This window comes from Citrus sinensis, chromosome 2 (genome assembly GCF_022201045.2).
Source record: "Citrus sinensis cultivar Valencia sweet orange chromosome 2, DVS_A1.0, whole genome shotgun sequence".
In the NCBI taxonomy this organism is placed as follows: domain Eukaryota; kingdom Viridiplantae; phylum Streptophyta; class Magnoliopsida; order Sapindales; family Rutaceae; genus Citrus; species Citrus sinensis.
The window spans coordinates 30,077,536-30,098,098 of NC_068557.1; the positions used below are offsets into that span (position 1 = coordinate 30,077,536).

General features: G+C 36.9%; 1 protein-coding gene and 2 pseudogenes across 1 annotated transcript; 1 reads left to right on the top strand and 2 right to left on the bottom strand.

The window, feature by feature from the left end:
• The first annotated feature begins 554 nt into the window (after positions 1 to 554).
• On the top strand, positions 555 to 3,781 carry LOC102630885 (squalene monooxygenase SE1-like; annotated as a pseudogene).
• A 14,295-nt stretch (positions 3,782 to 18,076) lies between these two features.
• On the bottom strand, positions 18,077 to 18,568 carry LOC112497323 (pathogenesis-related protein 1-like). Its single transcript, XM_025095642.2, has one exon. It carries the CDS (start codon positions 18,566 to 18,568, stop codon positions 18,077 to 18,079), a length of 492 nt encoding a protein of 163 aa, XP_024951410.2.
• An 863-nt stretch (positions 18,569 to 19,431) lies between these two features.
• On the bottom strand, positions 19,432 to 19,967 carry LOC102623886 (pathogenesis-related protein 1-like; annotated as a pseudogene).
• Between the last annotated feature and the right edge of the window lie 596 nt (positions 19,968 to 20,563).

Genomic DNA, 20,563 nt, shown 5'->3' on the forward strand with positions numbered 1-20,563 from the left:
CTTTTCATTGGCAAGAGATTCTTGACAAAATATTTTTGAGAAGAATTTATCTTTTGTTTGGCAAGCATCGGTTGGACATTTTTTGGAGCTTTGTTTTGTTTGTATCTGTATCATTTATAATTTTATTTGAATTTAATCTTAGCTACCCCCATGGTTTTGAAAATTTTGAGACTTAAAGGACTCCTAATTCAGACTCCACATATTACCAAAAAAACATTTGCTTGAAAAATGCAGTGTTTTGACTTGGAGACTCAACAATCCAATACAAATCATTCAATAACCTAAGTTGCACAAACTGTCGTAATGATGATGATTACATAATATCTTCAATCCTAGAGTCTTGATCAAACAATGATTATGCTTTCGTTTGTAATCTTATTCATCCTATCACATCCCTTCAGGAAGTTAAAAAAACATTATAGGTCCATAATGTATTTTGGCCAATTGCTAAAAGCCAAGATGTGTTTCAGCAGCTTATTATTATAAGTTATTACAACTCAAGCCTATAAAAGGCGCCAAGTTCAAGTAAAAAATCGAATCAAACACACAAACACAAAATCTTTACAGTTCATATTATCTTACAATTCATCAAGTTGTGAAAATGGTTGCATTGGGAGCAGTAATTGCTACTCTGTTAGGATTTGCCTTGTTCTACGGTTTAAAAGGAAAGAAGAAGAGCATAGACTCTTCAATGAAGAGCTCAGAAAACAGAATATGCAAATCAGATTCAGGCAAAAGCACGGATATAATCATTGTTGGTGCTGGCGTTGCAGGCTCAGCTCTTGCTTACACTCTTGGCAAGGTGATAAAAGGAATCAAAACATATCATTTGCATTGCTGTCTGTTTCTGAGTATGTTCTGTAAACTTTTTTATCTGGGAATTTTTTTTTTCAGGATGGACGCCGAGTTCATGTGATTGAAAGAGACTTACGCCAGCCTGACAGAATTGTTGGAGAGCTGCTACAACCTGGTGGATATCTAAAGCTAGTAGAGTTGGGTCTAGAAGGCAAGCTTTGTCAATTTGAATCTTGTTCTTCCATTTTCATCGGCATAGATCCATCTTGTAACTTATAAACATGTGGCTGCAGATTGCGTCAGTGACATTGATGCTCAGAATGTGTATGGATATGCCCTTTACAAAGATGGGAAGAGTACTAAACTTTCATATCCATTGGGAAGTTTTAATTCAAATGTGGCAGGGAGAAGCTTTCACCACGGGCGATTTGTACAAAGAATGAGAGAAAAGGCTGCTTCTCTTCCCAAGTACTGCTTTCTTTCGTTCATATTTGTTCATTTTGATTCATTTCATAATTTGAAATATTTTTTTTTCTAAATTATTGAATGTTCTGTCCAATCTTATGTTTAGTGTAAGGATGGAACAAGGAACGGTGACATCTCTTCTTGAACGCAATGGAACCATCAAAGGAGTTGAATACAAAACCAAGACTGGTGAAAAGCATACGGCCTATGCTCCCCTCACTGTAGTATGCGATGGTTGCTGTTCAAATTTGCGCCGCAATCTCTGCAATCCTAAGGTGAAGATGCTGTTTAATCTTGTCAAATGAAGATAGTAAATCATAGATCTCGCCAATTTCTTATAAGGATTTTTTTCCGAAAGTTACAATTTAACTTGTGATTATAATTCTGCAGGTTGAGATCCCCTCTTGTTTCGTGGGCTTGGCCTTGGAGAATTGTATTGTAAGCTTCCATTTGCAAATCATGGGCATGTTGTTCTGGCAGAACCTTCACCTATCTTGTTTTATCCTATCAGTAGCACCGAGATTCGCTGTTTGGTTGATATTCCTGGCCAAAAAGTACCTTCCGTTTCCAACGGTAAAATGGCTCAATATTTGAAAACTGTTATCGCTCCCCAGGTACATTTCTTTTGCAAGTAATTTGTGTAGGAGTTACTTGAAATATGTTGTCTTTCAAAACATGAATTGCTACTTCATTTTAGACTAATTGAGGAACTAATGTTTCAGATTCCCCATGAGCTGCAAACTGCTTTTATATCAGCAACTGAAAAAGGAAACATGAGGACAATGCCAAATAGAAACATGCCAGCAGCTCCATATCCAACTCCAGGTGCTCTTCTGATGGGAGATGCATTTAACATGAGGCATCCTTTAACCGGAGGTGGAATGACAGTAGCCTTATCTGATGTCATTCTACTCAGAGATCTCCTCAGACCCCTGCATTCTTTAGACAATGCATATTCCCTTTGCAAATATTTTGAATCCTTTTACACACTGCGCAAGGTAAATATTTTGAATTCATAATGCTCTTTACTTGCAACACACTCAAGCTGCTGCTAGCTTAAAATATTAGCGTCCAATTCTGTGCTTGCAGCCCGTGGCATCTACAATAAACACATTAGCAGGCGCATTATACAAAGTTTTCTCCGCATCTTCAGATCCTGCAAGGGAGGAAATACGGCAAGCATGCTTTGATTACTTGAGGCTTGGAGGTGTTTTCTCAAGTGGACCAATATCAATACTCTCGGGGCTAAACCCCCGGCCATTGGGCTTGGTTCTGCATTTTTTTGTAGTGGCAGTTTATGGCGTTGGACGCTTACTGATTCCATTTCCATCTCCCAAACGTTTGTGGATTGGGGCTAGATTGATTTCTGTGAGTATCTTCACTTCATTTTGTCCTTCCAAGATTTTAGCCGATCAGTTTGGCCACATGACGCGTGTGACAAGAGAATATTGCATTTGTATTGGTCATGGATTGATATCTAACACACGATGTGCCAGATAACTGGGCATATAGCTAATGGTTAAAAGTCATAAGATCGGATTCTAAAACTTTGTTTCAAAATTCGCATTGAATCATATATTTATCTTTGGTTAATTTTGTTTGTTATTTTGCAGGATGCTTCTGGGATTATTTTCCCCATAATAAAAGCTGAAGGAATTACACAAATGTTCTTCCCTGTTGCTGTGCCTGCATACTACAGAGCTCCTCCTGTTAAGTGAGAATATGAAAACAAGAAATTCAAGAAAATTTTTGGGGAAGAAATCTAGACATGTTGCAAGTTCTTTATTTATTGATTAATTTATATTGTTTTGGCATAATTAAACCAGTCTTTAAGCAGGGAGTTCCTCTCTCACCAAAATTGGTGGCAGAGCAAGCAAATCTGCTTGAAGCAAATTGTATCAGTAGATAACAATTTCAACGAATTAAACTTTATTTTATTAATTTTATTCCAAAATTTGCGGGGTAGCATAACAAGGGTCACAAACATATACATATACCTGCACATACGTAATTGCGCTTGTGGGTATGTAATAGTGCGAGCGGCCATTAAAGCATCTTGCCTAGGCAATAGATATATATACGGAAAGAGAACAAGATACAGATAAAAAGAGAAAATTCTATGCATCACTCATTTATTGCTGCATATGGAAGTGAAATCCCATGCATTGGTGGAAAGTGAAAATAGATCACACTGCTTGATTTTGTTGTTTTTAGATATCCGCCTACACATAACTTATTCATGACAAAACACTAAGCCCTCCAAGCTCGTACTTGCATAGACGATTTAGCAAAGTTTTAATTTATATAATTAGGAAAAAATGACCGAAGCACGTCTTTTGTTTAATGGAATTAACTTTTGTCTTTAAAACCCACTAGAATCCCATACTGTTATAACTTACAACATTAATTAAACAGTCACCTTTGAAGGACAATTCGATCATACAATAATAAATCCGACTTAAACAGCTAGGGCCCCGTTTCTCGGATAATCAAGATTGACCTATTTTAGAGTATCATTATTTTATTTATAAAATTTCTAAGGCATGTGGGGTACTTAGGGCTCTACATATTATCATTGTTGGGCGAAACGTAGATGTTGAGTATTACACCTCTAATAGTTGTGGGTGAATGAGATTTGTTCGAACAAAATAAAGAAAAAAGATTTCGTCAATGGTGAAATGAAATTGTTAGAACATACCTAAAAATTGAAATGAGGATTTGTTCACCACTCAACCGCCAATGAGTTGTTTTCTAATTAATTTGTATTAAGTTAAAAAAAAATTGATGAGATTTAATAATCTAAATAACTTTAAAAGAGAAATGTATCACTTATTTATTGCTGTAAATGGAAGTGGACTCCCGTACAACGTAAAAAAAGATCACATAACTTGATTTTATTTTTTAGAGTTTTGCTATTTACCTCGGGTCAAACCCCGAAACTAATGCAAACGACGTTGTTTCGTGCATTTTTTTTTGTTTTCATCAGCATCAAAACGATGTCGTTTGAGTCTCTCATCACTGTCTTCCTTCCTCTTGCTAAAGCTAAACAACACAGAAAACAAGAGTTTCAGCAGCTGGGGCCGCCTTCTGATACAAGCAAACGAAAAGCACAGAGCCATTACTGAAACACTCTTTCTGCAATGCAATTTCAGAACAAAAAGTTTCATTTTCCCATGGGGTGAAGCAACCATAAATTTAGTAGAAGATTTGATGATTTGCAGGGTCTACTCTGTTTTGGCCCCTCTTGAACTGATGAGTTGAAGCAAGTAGAAATGAAATTCTGGAATAGTAAGAAGTCGAATCGAACGTGCAGCCTTTCTTGTCTTATGATTGTGATGGTCTGTTTTCCCTAGCCCTGATCATACAATTGTGAAAATCTGTTATTCCTTCAGCTGTGCGTTTAGCTAGAGGCATTCAAATTGCACTTGCACCGCCCATTCTTTATGAAGATTTGACTGCATTTATAGAAAAGCTCGTGTCTCTGACGGATTTAATTGGTTGTAAGAGTGAAGATCATGAATTAAACACTAATATCGCCTCACCGTTGTCACCAAGCTTAGAATTGAAGAATGAAGCTAATGATTCCCCTGCTCCGCCACGTTTTCCTCCCAAATCTAATTTGGAGGTTGCAAGTGATTTTGGTCATGAAGATAATCTGACTGTTGCAGAAGCTTACCATTGCCGGTTCATCAAAGAGACTTGTGAATGAGAGGGAGGGAGGAGGGTTTTTTTCAGAGAAGCAAGGATCTTGGCATCTTTGAAGAAGATGATGATTTCAGCTTGATGTGAGCAAGCTCACATGAAAAAGAGACAGGGAAGGGAAACAGTGAAGTGAAGGGAAAATGATGAAGGGAAGGGGAAAATTTTGACAAGTAAAACGAATCGGTTTTGGCTTTGTTATGAAACGGCGCGTTTTCATTTTAATCAAAACGGTGAGTTTCAATTCGGGGCTTGAGTTGGGGCGTGATTCGGGGGAAATAGCTTTTTCCTATTTTTTATGGATATCTACCAACCCACGACTAAAACGTAATAAAACACAAAGCCCTCTAATCTCGTACTTGCTTGAAGGATTTAGGAAAGCTGTTTTTACCAATTAGAAAGGTCGTTCACCGGCAGCGTTGCCTGGAGGATCATAGTTGCAGATGGCGATGAATTAATGATTATTGTTACACCGCTCTTTAGCACAGCCCAAACCCACAGATTTGCGCCACACAACTTGAGTATAGTGTCCACACATCTGATTAGGAGCGCAAGTATTAGAATTGTAGTCGTAAAATTATTTCTCATCCACCCACATCTTCACGATGTGATCGACGGTAAAGTCGTAGTCAGCCCATGCAAGGTTCTCGCCGTAATGGCGAACTGAGTGTTCAATTATACAGTCAACTTTAAGTTTTAGTGCATAGCTATGTGAATGATCCTCCAACGTCTTGTCCCATGTCATGCCTATGCCAATGCCAACATTATGAGGAGCTTCATTATGAAGGTGGACGTACCGTTGCTGAGTTGCATTGTTGGTGTTGTGCAAATTTTAATGTACTCGCAAGCGCACGAATCTATTGTAGTATAGATCAATGGTGACGAGTGTCGATCCCACGAGGAGGTGGATTTTAATTGTGTATAGAATTAATTTTGTAAATTGGTGGTTGGATTTGTGGTGGAAATGATTTGGAATATGCTAAAACTTAAATTAAAATGGCGAGAATAACTTCTAAAATTGGAATTGTAATTGCGAGAATAAAATTAAAGAGAATTCTATTAAAATGACGTACTTGGGTATCTGGATCCGTATCAACATGCATCATGGGCTAAATAATCCGTATTAATGCCAATTAAATCATGAGGGGGGAATCCACACCTCATGAACCACGCTCTAATCAATATGGTGCTAAGGGCTTATCGTGCCAAATAATAATAACCTTATACTAGAGAGCCGGTGTAACCAAGGCGGTATCTAGACAAGATCAGTATTATTTGTCGACGATAAGTCAAATCATCCACAAAAACTAGAGGGGAAAAGAAAATAAATTTACCAAATAAAGCCCATGACACATGTTGAGACTTCACCTTCAACCCAAGCTTGAAAGAAAATTAGCCACTCATAATTGAACTAGGGGTAAAATGGGAATTTATTAAAATACGAAGAAAATACAAGATGGAGAAGGAATTACAGAAAATGGATCCCAAAAATGGATTCAGAGATATCAAATTAGGGGGGGGAGGCCCCCTTTTTATAGATACATGGAGTAAATCATGGCCATCGGATTAAAAACAGTTTGGACGCTCAGGATTGCGCCACGTCATCAGTCAACAGTCCACGGTTTGACCACGCGGATGAACAGTAACACGGTTTGACCCGGATGAACAGTAACGCGGTTTGGTTGAAAATAATCCTGTGTGATGCATGCACCGTACGTGAGATTTTTCGTCCACTGATATGCTGCCACGTCACCATCAACAGTACATAAGAATTTTAGCCCAACAGGATCGTGACACCTCATCAGTCAATGCCACATCATCGGTCAATGCCACGTCATCGATCCGTCTATGTGAACAGTGTCGTGAACAGTAACGTAGACAGTACCGTATACGTGAATAGTACCGTACATGTGAATAGTGCCATTTTTCCTTTTATGCTCCTCCTAAGGTTTTCGACCGTCCTGAGTTCAAAAGTGATGTCCGTTTTGCCGTCTGATCTCTCCTTTATTTTGAAATGACTATAATGCCCCTAAAATACATAAAATACTTAATTAAAATAACACACACGTAATTACATCACAAGAAGGTTAAATACATAAAAGTAAGGGTTGTTAGTAAGACTTGAAATGTAAAATGACGGTTTTCTCCTTTATAAATATGTATTTTCTAACACTCAACACTCCCCCCAACCAGCTTATTGCTAGTCCCTAGCAAATAAAGCGAAAACAAAATTCAAATTCAAAATATATATATATTTTTTTAGAAACACTCGTGTTTAGTCAATCAGATTAATGATAGCAATCAAATAAAAGTATAAGCATTATCTCCAGTCTAAAGCAACATCACACCCACATCAACCATTCACATGAATTAGCCCAGTAGACTTTGTTATAACTACTTTCAAGAATGACATGTCAAACCCCAAAATCTCACTGGAAGTAGTGACACTCTCACAAAGAAATTAAAACCCAATAAACATAGTCACTCCAATGAATGGTAATTGAGAGAGAAAATAATAAAGAAATGATATCACATGCTCTCACCAAGATGAAATAAATATGCCCTCAGCTTAGAAATAATACGATCTCAAGTCAAATAAAATGTTAGTCAACCCACTTTATTTATCTTTTTTTTTTTTTTTTTTTATTATTATTATGCATCACTACATCTTTTTAGCCCATATAACTAGCTTCTAAGTCAGAGTCAGACGAACTGCCCAATGGTTTTAGGACTCTTGGGATGATGCCTAACACTTGACTTCCTCTGATAAAAGCTGCTTCTGAGACCATTTTTGATAACCCTCGGTTACCTCCTCCATACACCAAATGTAATTTTCTCGCTGCTATGCTTCGACCAAGATCTATGGCTGCCTCAACGAACTCTTTATGTTTGCCATAGGTAAATCCAGAAAGCACACAAATGTTCTTGAATTGTCTATTGGGAGTGGCTGCCATTGTGATACTTCTCAAAAATAATTTGTGAGTGCTTGACAAAAAGTAAATCACATTTAAGAATCTTGGTGACAATGGATCACAGCTGTGAATGAGGTAACATGTCAGTGTCAAATAACGCGTAAAGCACGTGGCTCGCGAGTCAAAAAGAAAACAGTAAAAAGGAAAAAGCAAACAGTAATAAAATTATTAAAGGCAATAATGCAAACGATAAAACAATAGTGAAATAAAATAACAGAAAGTAAAAGGATATTTACACGTAGTTGCGACTGTGGCTCACATCTTCCTCTGGTTTTACGTCCAGAAACGGCTTGAACGCCCTCTATGGGTCGAGGATGGGCTTCCCATCCAGTTTTCTTATAAACTGGCAAACAGGGTCGTTTATAGTCAGATTCCCGAGACTATATCGTGCATGCTCTTTCTGGAATAATGGCCATAACCGGAGAATCGCTCCTTGCACATATCCACTGGAATGCGTTTCAAGAGACAAAAGGATATCATCCAATGACTCCTTATTCAAGCCATCCCTAATGAATTGAATCTTATCTTCCCTGTTATCAGACACCATTCCTACAGAACATGGGTTTCTATCGCAACTCATTCTGGCACACTTATGACAAGCAACAGAAATTCTTCGAGCTCGTCGTTTTCTTGCATAATTTCCTTTACCACAACCAGGCATGTATGCAATAAATTTAGGAGGTAACTCACCTGCCAATCGTACTTTAGCCTCGATTAACCAACGGATGTCTGCAGGTATGTTATTCTTCATGAGCAATCGCATGCGTTCAGACCGGGCTTTATAGATCGTAAGGAGGGCATTCTGAGGAAGTGAAGGGAATCGCTTGTGAAGCTTCGCTAGAATCTCGTTTCTGTCCATACCTTCGCCTCAGAATATCAGTTATTATGGGAAACTGAAGTTAACCGACTTGATTATCACGGAGTACCGTTATCCGCCACTTCACCGGGGTAACAAACTAAAGCACACAAACAGAAAAACAAATTAAAACACACAAAGAAAATTAAAATCGTCCTCTTATTGAATTTACCTCAAGCTCCAACTGGATGTCGTAAACACTTCTCTCAATATCTCGGAGTTGGCTTTCTAGATTCTCAACATAGGCTACTAACTCTGGTGGTTGTAGAGCCCAAATGCGATGTGTTTTACAAAATTGAATCTGCCTTTTGAGATGAGTTTTGACACGTTGAAGTGGTTTAAGAATGTTCAGGAGGAACGGTCTAAGTAAGGTACTCATGATTAAAAATGATAAGAGAAAACTTAATAGTTAGACAAACACACTTATGCAAAAATAATTTCAATTAGCAAAAGAATAATAAAAAGAAAGAAAGAAAAATCAAATCAACGAAAAGAAAAAACAAATCAATTCAAATCTGGTGGGTCATTCAAATTTATTTCGGTGTCTTCTCCATGTGGTTGGTATTCTAGATATGGCTTTAATCTTTGACCATTAACTTTAAACGTGACACCGTTCGTTGGGTCCTTAATTTCAATTGCCCCATGTGGAAAAACAGTATGAACAATAAAGGGACCAGACCATCGAGAGCGTAACTTACCTGGGAATAGGTGCAAACGAGAATTGAATAAAAGCACTTTCTGACCTGGAGTGAACGATTTTCTCATAATGTGCTTGTCATGAAAGACTTTCATTCGTTGCTTGTAAATCTTGGCATTTTCGTATGCATCATTGCGAATTTCTTCAAGTTCTGCCAGTTGTAATCTTCTTTCTGAGCTGGCTTGCTGCATGTCAAAGTTGAATTTCTTGATGGCCCAATATGCACGATGCTCGAGTTCCACAGGTAGGTGGCAAGCTTTTCCATACACTAGCCTGTAGGGTGACATCCCAATCGGGGTCTTGAAAGCCGTTCTATATGCCCATAATGCATCATCAAGTCGTAATGACCAATCTTTCCTGTCTGGCCTCACCGTCTTTTCTAATATGTGCTTTATTTCTCGATTGGAGATCTCAACTTGGCCACTGGTTTGCGGATGATACGGGGTCGCCACTTTGTGTGTGATTGAATACTTTGTCAAAAGAGCCTTGAATGCTTTGTTACAAAAGTGGGCACCACCATCACTGATTATCGCTCGAGGGAATCCAAAGCGTGAAACAATGTTGCTTTTCAAAAATCCTATTACCACTTTGTGATCATTGGTTCTGCATGGAATTGCTTCCACCCATTTCGATACGTAGTCAACAGCAACCAATATGTATTGATGGCCAAAAGAAGGGGGAAAGGGTCCCATGAAGTCGATACCCCATACGTCAAAAATCTCAACCACTAAAATTGGATTTAGTGGCATCATGTTCCTTCGTGTAATGCTCCCCATTCGTTGACACCTATCACATGAAGAACAGAAAGTGTAAGCGTCTCGAAATATAGTTGGCCAATAGAAACCACATTGTAAAACTTTTGTAGCTGTTTTCTTAGCACTAAAATGGCCTCCACACGCTTGTTCATGGCAGAATGAAAAGATATTTTGAATTTCACTTTCTGGGACACATCGCCTAACAATTTGATCTGCACAATACTTGAACAAATACGGGTCATCCCAAAAGAAATTCTTTATTTCCGCAAAGAATTTAGCCTTGTCTTGCTTGGTCCAATGCTCTGGAAGTTTACCTGTAACAAGATAATTAACTATATCAGCATACCAAGGTAATACTTCGACATTCATTAATTGTTCATCTGGAAATGACTCATTCAATGGTAATGGTTCCATAATTGTATCAAAATGGAGGCGAGAGAGATGGTCAGCTACAACATTCTCTGTGCCTTTCTTATCTTTGAATTCCAAGTCAAATTCCTGCAAAAGTAACACCCAACGAATTAGTCTAGCTTTTGCATCTTTCTTTGTGAGAAGATATTTAAGAGCAGCATGATCTGTGAATATAATTATTTTACAACCAATGAGATAAGATCGAAATTTCTCTAATGCAAACACTACTGCTAGCATTTCTTTTTCAGTAGTTGAATAATTCAACTGTGCATCATTCAATGTCATACTAGCATAGTAAATAACGTGGGGAATTCGATCAACTCTTTGTCCTAATACTGCTCCTACTGCATAATCAGATGCATCACACATGAGCTCAAATGGTAAGTTCCAGTTTGGGGCCTGAATGATGGGTGATGATGTCAACAACTGCTTTAATTTTTCAAACGCCATGAGACATGAATCATTAAAGATAAAAGGTACATCCTTAGCAAGTAAATTGCATAAGGGTCTAGAAACTTTGCTAAAATCTTTAATGAAACGTCTATAGAAACCAGCATGCCCAAGGAAAGATCTTACTTCTCTGACTGTTTTAGGTGGAGGAAGATTAGAAATTAGATCCACCTTGGCTTTGTCAACCTCAATACCTTTGCTTGAAATGATGTGACCGAGAACAATACCTTGTTTTACCATAAAATGGCACTTCTCCCAATTTAAGACTAAGCTCTTCTCGGTACATCTCTGCAGAACTAGCGTTAGATGATGTAAACATTGATCAAACGAGTCACCAAAGACAGAAAAATCATCCATAAAGACTTCAAGGAATCGTTCAACCATATCAGAAAAAATGCTCAACATGCATCGTTGGAATGTAGCAGGTGCATTACATAATCCAAATGGCATTCTCCTATATGCAAAAGTGCCAAAAGGGCAAGTGAAAGTAGTTTTCTCCTGATCTTTTGGTGCTATGGGAATCTGATTATATCCTGAATAACCATCTAGAAAGCAATAAAATTCATGGCCTGCTAATCTATCAAGCATTTGATCAATAAATGGTAAAGGAAAATGGTCTTTACGTGTGACAGAATTCAACTTTCTATAATCAATGCATACACGCCATCCTGTAGTTACTCTAGTTGGTATCAATTCATTATCAGCATTGGTAACTACTGTGACTCCTGACTTTTTGGGGACGACTTGTACAGGACTGACCCATGAACTATCAGAAATTGGGTAAATGATACCTGCATCTAATAGCTTAAGGACTTCAGTTCTAACAACTTCTTTCATGTTAGGATTTAACCGACGTTGCATCTCCCTAGTAGTTTTAGCATTTTCATCAAGGTGAATGTAATGCATGCAGTCTACTGGGTTTATACCTTTTATGTCTGCTATGGTCCATCCTAATGCCCCTTTGTGCTCTTTTAACACATCCAACAACTTACCTTTTTGTTCGTCATTTAGGGATGATGAGATGATTACCGGCAGAGTACTTTCTTCTCCCAAAAATGCATATTCCAGAGTGTTGGGTAATGGTTTGAGCTCGAGTTTCGGTGGTGATTCTGATGATGGAATGAGTTTCTTCTCTGATGGTGCTAGTTGTTCAACTCTTGACTTCCATTTATTAGTGTCCATGGATGGTGCTGAGTCAAGTAGGGCGTTGACCTCATCGACTGATATGTCAATATCAAAATCCAAACCAAAGTGAGTTAAACATGTTTGTAAAGGATCATCACTAAAGTTTGAAATAAATGTGTCATCAACTAATGCTTCAATTAAATCCACATCAACAATTCCATCATCTGCACTGTGAGGTTGTTTGGCAATGTTGAAAATGTTTAGCTCCATAGTCATGTTGCCGAAGGACAACTGCATATTTCCAGTCCTGCATTGAATGTGAGCATCCGCAGTTGCCAAGAAAGGTCGGCCTAGAATAATGGGGATGTGCTTCCTTGAGTCCTGTATTGGTTGAGTGTCAATTACAATGAAATCAACAGGAAAATAAAACTTGTCTACCTGGATAAGCACGTCCTCCACAATACCACGAGGTATTTTTGTGGACCGATCTGCAAGTTGTAACACCACTGGAGTTGGGTGTAATTCTCCCAGTCCAAGTTTCACGAATACAGAGTAAGGCAACAAATTTACACTAGCTCCTAAATCCAACAAAGCATTCTCAATTGTGTGGTTCCCTATACTACATGAGATAGTGGGGGAGCCTGGGTCTTTGCATTTTAAAGGAATTTTATGTTGGAGTATAGAACTAACGTTTTCTGTTAAAAATGCCTTCTTTTGAACATGCATATTTCTCTTTTTAGTACAAAGGTCTTTAAGAAACTTGGCATAAGATGGAACTTGTTTAATAGCATCAAGTAAAGGGATGTTAACACTTACCTGTTTGAAGATTTCGAGAATCTCACCTGTGGATTTTCCCTTCTTTCCTTTCGCTAACCTCTGAGGAAATGGAGCTTTGGGAACGTATTCTCGTGGGTTGGTTTCTTCTTTTTCCTCCGGTGGTGAGTCCTCAGCATTTACAGGTACAATTTGATTTTCTTTTGTCACCGGCATCTCCACTTTATTGTCGACTTCTTTTCCTTTTCGCAAGGTCATGATTGCTTTGACCTCTCCATGCTGTTGTGGTGAACTGGTACTTGCTTCATGTACTCCTTTAGGATTAGGCACTGGTTGACTTGGAAATTTTCCTTTCTCAACAGTCATTGCCAATGTCTGAACTGAAGAAGCAAGTTGTCCCACCATCTTCTCGAGGCTTGAAACTGATTGGGCTTGTGAGTTAAAGCCCGCTCTCAATTCATTTCGTAGTCCATCAATGGTGCGATTCTGTTGCTCAATCGTAGAGTGAGTAGCATTCTTGAGATTCTGGAATGAATCCTCCCATGGTCTGGGTTGAGAGTAGTTCTGGTTCTGATTGAATGGTCTAAATGGGGGCTGAGAGGCTTGAGGAACTTGAGGAATTGGTTGCATTGGTGGAGCTGGAGCTGCTGGTCCATTCTGTTGAAATCCTTGAGACCATGAAAAATTGGGGTGGTCTCTCCATCCAGAATTATATGTGTTGGAGTATGGGTTGTAATTAGATGGCTTTCTCATTACACCTATGGCATTGGCTTGATCTGGATATGAGTCAGGGTCATGTGATTCTGTTGATTTAGCAGTCGATAACGATGCTATTTGTCGAGCAAGACCTTCAACCATCTCCTTGACTTCTTTGATTCCCGAAGTTGACTCGCCAATGTGAACCTCATTCACTCCTTTAATCCTTCTAGTATTCCTGAGTGATCGACTCCGTTGTTGGGAATTGTCCGCTTGTCGCTGGAAGAATTCCCAAATCTCTGTTGCGCTTTTTGACATTAGCTCTCCTCCACTTGTTGCCATTAGCCATTCTTGCACATTCGGCAATAATCCCTCCAAAAAGTATTGGCATTGGTGCCATTTTTCGTACCCATGATGTGGACACTTCAAGAGTAGCCCATTGAATCGCTCCCAAGTTTCGAAAAACTGCTCGTCCTCTCTTTGTGTAAACTCTGAAATTTCCCTGCGAATAGCATTGGTTTTATGCACTGGGAAATATTTATTCAAAAATTTAGTTACCATTTGTTCCCATGATGAAATGCTATTAGCAGGCAACGTATTTAACCATGAACGAGCTCTATCCTTTAAAGAAAATGGGAATAATCTAAGTTTAACATCATCGTCTGAAAAATTTTCATATTTAAAAGTTTGACAAATTGCATGAAAATCATTCAGATGATTATATGGGTCCTCATTTTCTAGGCCATAAAATGTGGGGAGACAATTTAGAACACTAGGTTTTAATTCAAAACTCCTAGCAGCTACATTTGGGTATCTTATGCATGACGTGCTCAAATTAGCTAAGGGACTAAAATAGTCCTTAAATGGCCTCTCCTGTGGTGCTTGTAAATCCATTCCAAATTTATTAATGTGCTTTTGTGTGCGAAGTGTTTTCTCAAGTTCAAGGTCTATAGGTTCAAGATTAGGTAATAATGACCTACGACCATGCATGCAAAACAAATAAAATAAAAATAAAGATGGGAACAAAACAAATAAAAATAAAGAAGAGGGAGAAATTACGATACTAACCTTATTGCACTGTTACAACTTTTCTATAAAAATACACAAAAACAAATACGTGAAATAAATTAACTAAAAGTTAAATTAATAAATAAACAAAAATTACAAAGAAAAAATAAATTGAAAATTAAATTACAGAATTTTAAAGAAGAGAAAAAGAAAATAAATACTAACCTTTAAATGTAGATTTACTTTTTTTTTCTTTTTTTTTTTTTAATAATTAAAAAAAATACAAGAAAACAAATAAAAGAAATTATTCACAAAAATTAATTCTATGAATTAAAATTACTTACCTCCCCGGCAACGGCGCCAAAAACTTGTTGTGCAAATTTTAATGTACTCGCAAGCGCACGAATCTATTGTAGTATAGATCAATGGTGACGAGTGTCGATCCCACGAGGAGGTGGATTTTAATTGTGTATAGAATTAATTTTGTAAATTGGTGGTTGGATTTGTGGTGGAAATGATTTGGAATATGCTAAAACTTAAATTAAAATGGCGAGAATAACTTCTAAAATTGGAATTGTAATTGCGAGAATAAAATTAAAGAGAATTCTATTAAAATGACGTACTTGGGTATCTGGATCCGTATCAACATGCATCATGGGCTAAATAATCCGTATTAATGCCAATTAAATCATGAGGGGGGAATCCACACCTCATGAACCACGCTCTAATCAATATGGTGCTAAGGGCTTATCGTGCCAAATAATAATAACCTTATACTAGAGAGCCGGTGTAACCAAGGCGGTATCTAGACAAGATCAGTATTATTTGTCGACGATAAGTCAAATCATCCACAAAAACTAGAGGGGAAAAGAAAATAAATTTACCAAATAAAGCCCATGACACATGTTGAGACTTCACCTTCAACCCAAGCTTGAAAGAAAATTAGCCACTCATAATTGAACTAGGGGTAAAATGGGAATTTATTAAAATACGAAGAAAATACAAGATGGAGAAGGAATTACAGAAAATGGATCCCAAAAATGGATTCAGAGATATCAAATTAGGGGGGGGAGGCCCCCTTTTTATAGATACATGGAGTAAATCATGGCCATCGGATTAAAAACAGTTTGGACGCTCAGGATTGCGCCACGTCATCAGTCAACAGTCCACGGTTTGACCACGCGGATGAACAGTAACACGGTTTGACCCGGATGAACAGTAACGCGGTTTGGTTGAAAATAATCCTGTGTGATGCATGCACCGTACGTGAGATTTTTCGTCCACTGATATGCTGCCACGTCACCATCAACAGTACATAAGAATTTTAGCCCAACAGGATCGTGACACCTCATCAGTCAATGCCACATCATCGGTCAATGCCACGTCATCGATCCGTCTATGTGAACAGTGTCGTGAACAGTAACGTAGACAGTACCGTATACGTGAATAGTACCGTACATGTGAATAGTGCCATTTTTCCTTTTATGCTCCTCCTAAGGTTTTCGACCGTCCTGAGTTCAAAAGTGATGTCCGTTTTGCCGTCTGATCTCTCCTTTATTTTGAAATGACTATAATGCCCCTAAAATACATAAAATACTTAATTAAAATAACACACACGTAATTACATCACAAGAAGGTTAAATACATAAAAGTAAGGGTTGTTAGTAAGACTTGAAATGTAAAATGACGGTTTTCTCCTTTATAAATATGTATTTTCTAACACTCAACAGTTGGCTGAGAAGAGATGGATTCTTGCAGCTAGGACTACGAGATAGAAAATTGCTAGTGAATTAATACTTGACATTACTTGTAGGCTCGATTTAGCTTTTTGATAGAATTATAGAAAGGAGAGAAAGCTTGTTATATAGGTTAGGGATGAAAAACTTTTGCTTGTGTACAAGGGGTTTATATAGGGAACGGTGTCGGAAATCATTCAAGAATCGAACGGTCGAAAATTTCTTCAAAAGTAATTTCTAATTATGTAAGATACATATAATATAATAAAAGTAGGTCTACTTAATTAAATTAATTTTAAAATAATTAGATTTTTGTTTGAAATCTGATATAAACCGTAAATGTCTAAGTACAATATATGAGAGTCTAAATTTATCTCAAAGATGACACCGCGTCGAGTATTTATTAAAGAATAAATCATCATGTTGCACAAATGGTCGGTATAACTGTGGCTACATCGTAACTTTTGTTTCAGACAAGGCAATCGGGAGTGAGTTACTAACTGTACAGGGCATCATACGGTAATCCACCATGCATATATATAATGATAGATTATCATGGATGGCAGTTGCAAAGAGTGGTAAATTATTACAATCCTACTAAAAAACTAAAATTAAATAGGCATATATAAATTCATGATCCTCATGGAAACCCTTTTCCTACAAGTTAATTTTTAACAGTGGGTTTGATGGACCCTCGAGCCATAGAATTTTTTTTTTCATATACTACCATTATAAAAGTTTACAATATTATAAATTTTATCCTCAAAATTACACATAGTTACATTTTGGCCCTCTTTAATTGTCATTTCTTTAAAAGAGAAAACAGAATATGAGTATTATGTCTCTCATAAATTTAACCTTTAAATTTGTCTTTATTATATTCTGACCCTATTGGTTTTTTTAAAAATAAAATAGCCCCTATATCAAAGCTTTTGGTTCTGCTACTGGTTCTACCGAAAGACCAAATTTTGCTCAAAGTTATGATTGGTAACCAAATAATCAATTTTTTTTAATTAATTTATGGTCAAAAATTCTGAATGTACAAGTAGCTCCATGGCAAGTTTCATGTTCCTAAATGTTTTGATATATATTTTTTTAATTTTTCCCCTCACATCCCACTCTCTACATGTTCATGCACAAACAAAATTAAAGAATTTTCCCCTTCAAGGTGTAATAGGGATAATTAATCTATTAATATCTTGCATCCATAGTAGTTTGTTAAATCATAATTTAGGGATAAGGATTCTCTCTTAGTATTTTTTTTCTCTTCTAGTCTCTACAAGTGAAATAAGTAATCAAGATTAAATTTTAAATTTTGATGTTGACAATCAAACTAATATTTTTTACTAGGTTTAAAAGACTAGAAGAGACTCGGACAAAAAAACAATATAAGAAAATCCTAATCCATAATGTGGCTATCCCTTTTAAAATCTTTTGATGGTTAAATAGTTGTATTTAGTTTTTTTTTTCCTAATCAAAAGAGAAATTATATGTTCAATTTATTTTTTTATTACTTGCGATAAATGGAAGCGAACACATAGCTTGATTTTATTGTTTTCGAATATCTGCCAACGGCATGACTTATTCATGCATAGCCCTCTGGTCTCATATATAGAGGAAAGTTTCTTTATGATCCACTAGTAAGGATGTTGACCAAAAACATTACCTCGGGGATCGTAGTTGCAAATGACAAAGTTGAGAGTCCCATTGTTATTGCACCTCTCTTTAGCACAACCTAAACGCACAGAATTGCGCCACACAACTTGAGTATAGATTGCGCATTTCGTACCATTAAGAGCACAAGTATTAGAGTTGTAGTCGTATAATGGCTTCCCATCCATACACATCTTCACGAACTCGATGGCGGTAATCTCGCCCTGGTTGCTCCATGCAATTGTCTCGCTGTATTTGCTAACTTGGGGTTTCTTTAAATTGCAGTTACCCTTTAGTTTTTGTGCATGTTTATGTGAATAATCCGCCAATTTGTAGACCCATGACATCGGGCCAACGCCAACACTAGCACGAGCCTCGTTGTGAGCTTTGAGGTAGTCTTCAGGTTTATTGTGGGCAGAGGAGAGATGGATTGTCGCTAGGGCTAAGAGACAAAAAATTACTGAAGTGCTTGGCATTGTGGTGATTACTGTTTTAATTTTGCTTATCCGATGGAAATGGGAAAGAAAGAGCTTAGGTAATGGATGAAACTGCTTGCTTGTGTATAAGAGGTTTATATAGGGAATGGTGTGAAAATCATCAAGAATTGTATGGTCGAAAATTTTTCAAAAGAAATTTCTAGTAATACAAGATAAATAAAACTTAGTGGCACTTTGGTAAGGGTAAATTCCCCTTTAATTTTCAGGGTTTAGGCTAATTACTAATTTATTTTATGTATCTTTTAATTATAATTATTCAAAATACTCATTTCTTTTCTTTAATAGATGTTAAATTAACTTCTTAAGCATACCTAATATTTTTGTCTAATATAATTTGACATTCTGATAAGTTAGACATATAACAGTTAGCAAATAGAGAGAAGTGAGGAAGATATATTTTAATGGAAACAAAGTTATAGGGATCTTTTTGATAAGTTTTATAAATATAAGAACTAACTAAATAATTGACTCAAATTGTAAGGATTAAAGGAGCATCTCATCAATCAAGCCCCTTAAGACCACACAAGAAAATTTTATTATATGTAATTTACCCGTATTAGTTATTATTTACCATAATGGGAAGGATAATTAAGCCCCTTAATAATAAATTACATAAGTTTATACAGTAATTTTAGATCTTGAGATTAGAATACTTTGAGTGGTTGAGATTCATAAATAGATTGATGGCATATGTTAAAGAATTAGATGCATTACTGATTTATTCCTGTAAATGGAAGTGATCTCGCATGTAGTGTAAAATCGATCACACAACATGTTTTATTATTTTCTTATACCTACCAATACATGGCTTATTCATCATAAAACACAAATCCCTCTATGCTCATACTTGCTTAGAGGATTTAGGTAAGTTCTTTATATATACATATATATGTATTAATTAGTAAGGCCGTTTACCAGCAACGTTGCCTGGAGGATCATAGCTGCAAATGACAAACGTGCCACGATTGTTGTTGCACTTCACTCTAGCACAACCTAAACGCACAGAATTGCGCCACACAACTTGAGTATAGTGTCTACACTCCCCACCAACACAAGTATTTGAGTTGTAATTGTTCTTTGGTCTCTCATCCACCCAGAGCTTCACGGCCGCCGTACTAGTGATGTCACCGTTGCTCTACGCTAAGTTCTCGCCGTATGGTCCACCGGAGTGCACCAATCTGCAGTCACATTTACGTTGATTGGCATAGTTTTTAGTGTAAGCCGCTACCTTGTTGTCCCATCTCATCGGTCCAACGCGGACGCTAGCACGAGCTTCATTGTGAGCTCTGAGATAGTCTTGTTGTGAATTTTGGGCAGAGGACAATTGGGTTGTAGCTAGGACCACAAGACATAAGATTGCTAGTGAAATGTTAGACATTACGTTGTGACTTAATTAATGAGAAAGCTTAGCTGCTTAGGTTATGAATGAAAAATTTTGCCCATGTATAGAGGTTTATATAAGGAAATGATGTGGAAAACTTATTAGTTCAAGACTCGTATATGGTGGGATATTCAAAAGGAAAAAATTGAAGATAAAATTTGCGGTGCCTTAACTAATCAAATTGACCGAGTCTAGTATTTGGACAAATTAATTAAGCTCTTATTGTTACTTTCTTAATGAATGAATTTATTATCCCCACATGATTACACGTAGTAGATTTTCCACTTTTTCGTCTGGAAAAATTGGAGCGTAATCAGGACAAATGCTTATTATTTAAAAACAATTGTTAGACCAAAAAACCAACTAAATCTTACTTATCAAATTATTTAATTTTTAAATTATTCTCTTATAATTAAGTACAAGACACTTTATCTTTTACTTCTAAGAATGCCATATCTTCTTGCTAATTAAAATTTCGAAACTGACGTGAACCGATCCTAGTCAACACGAAAACTGATTAATAAACCAGATTCAAATGCCTTTAAAATCAGCTTGTTCAATTATATTCAATTAATAACTGACATGATTTTGGA

Coding starts and splice junctions, on each gene's coding strand:
- LOC112497323 (XM_025095642.2), bottom strand. CDS start 18,568: ATGCCAAGCACTTCAGTAATTTTTTGTCTCTTAGCCCTAGCGACAATC.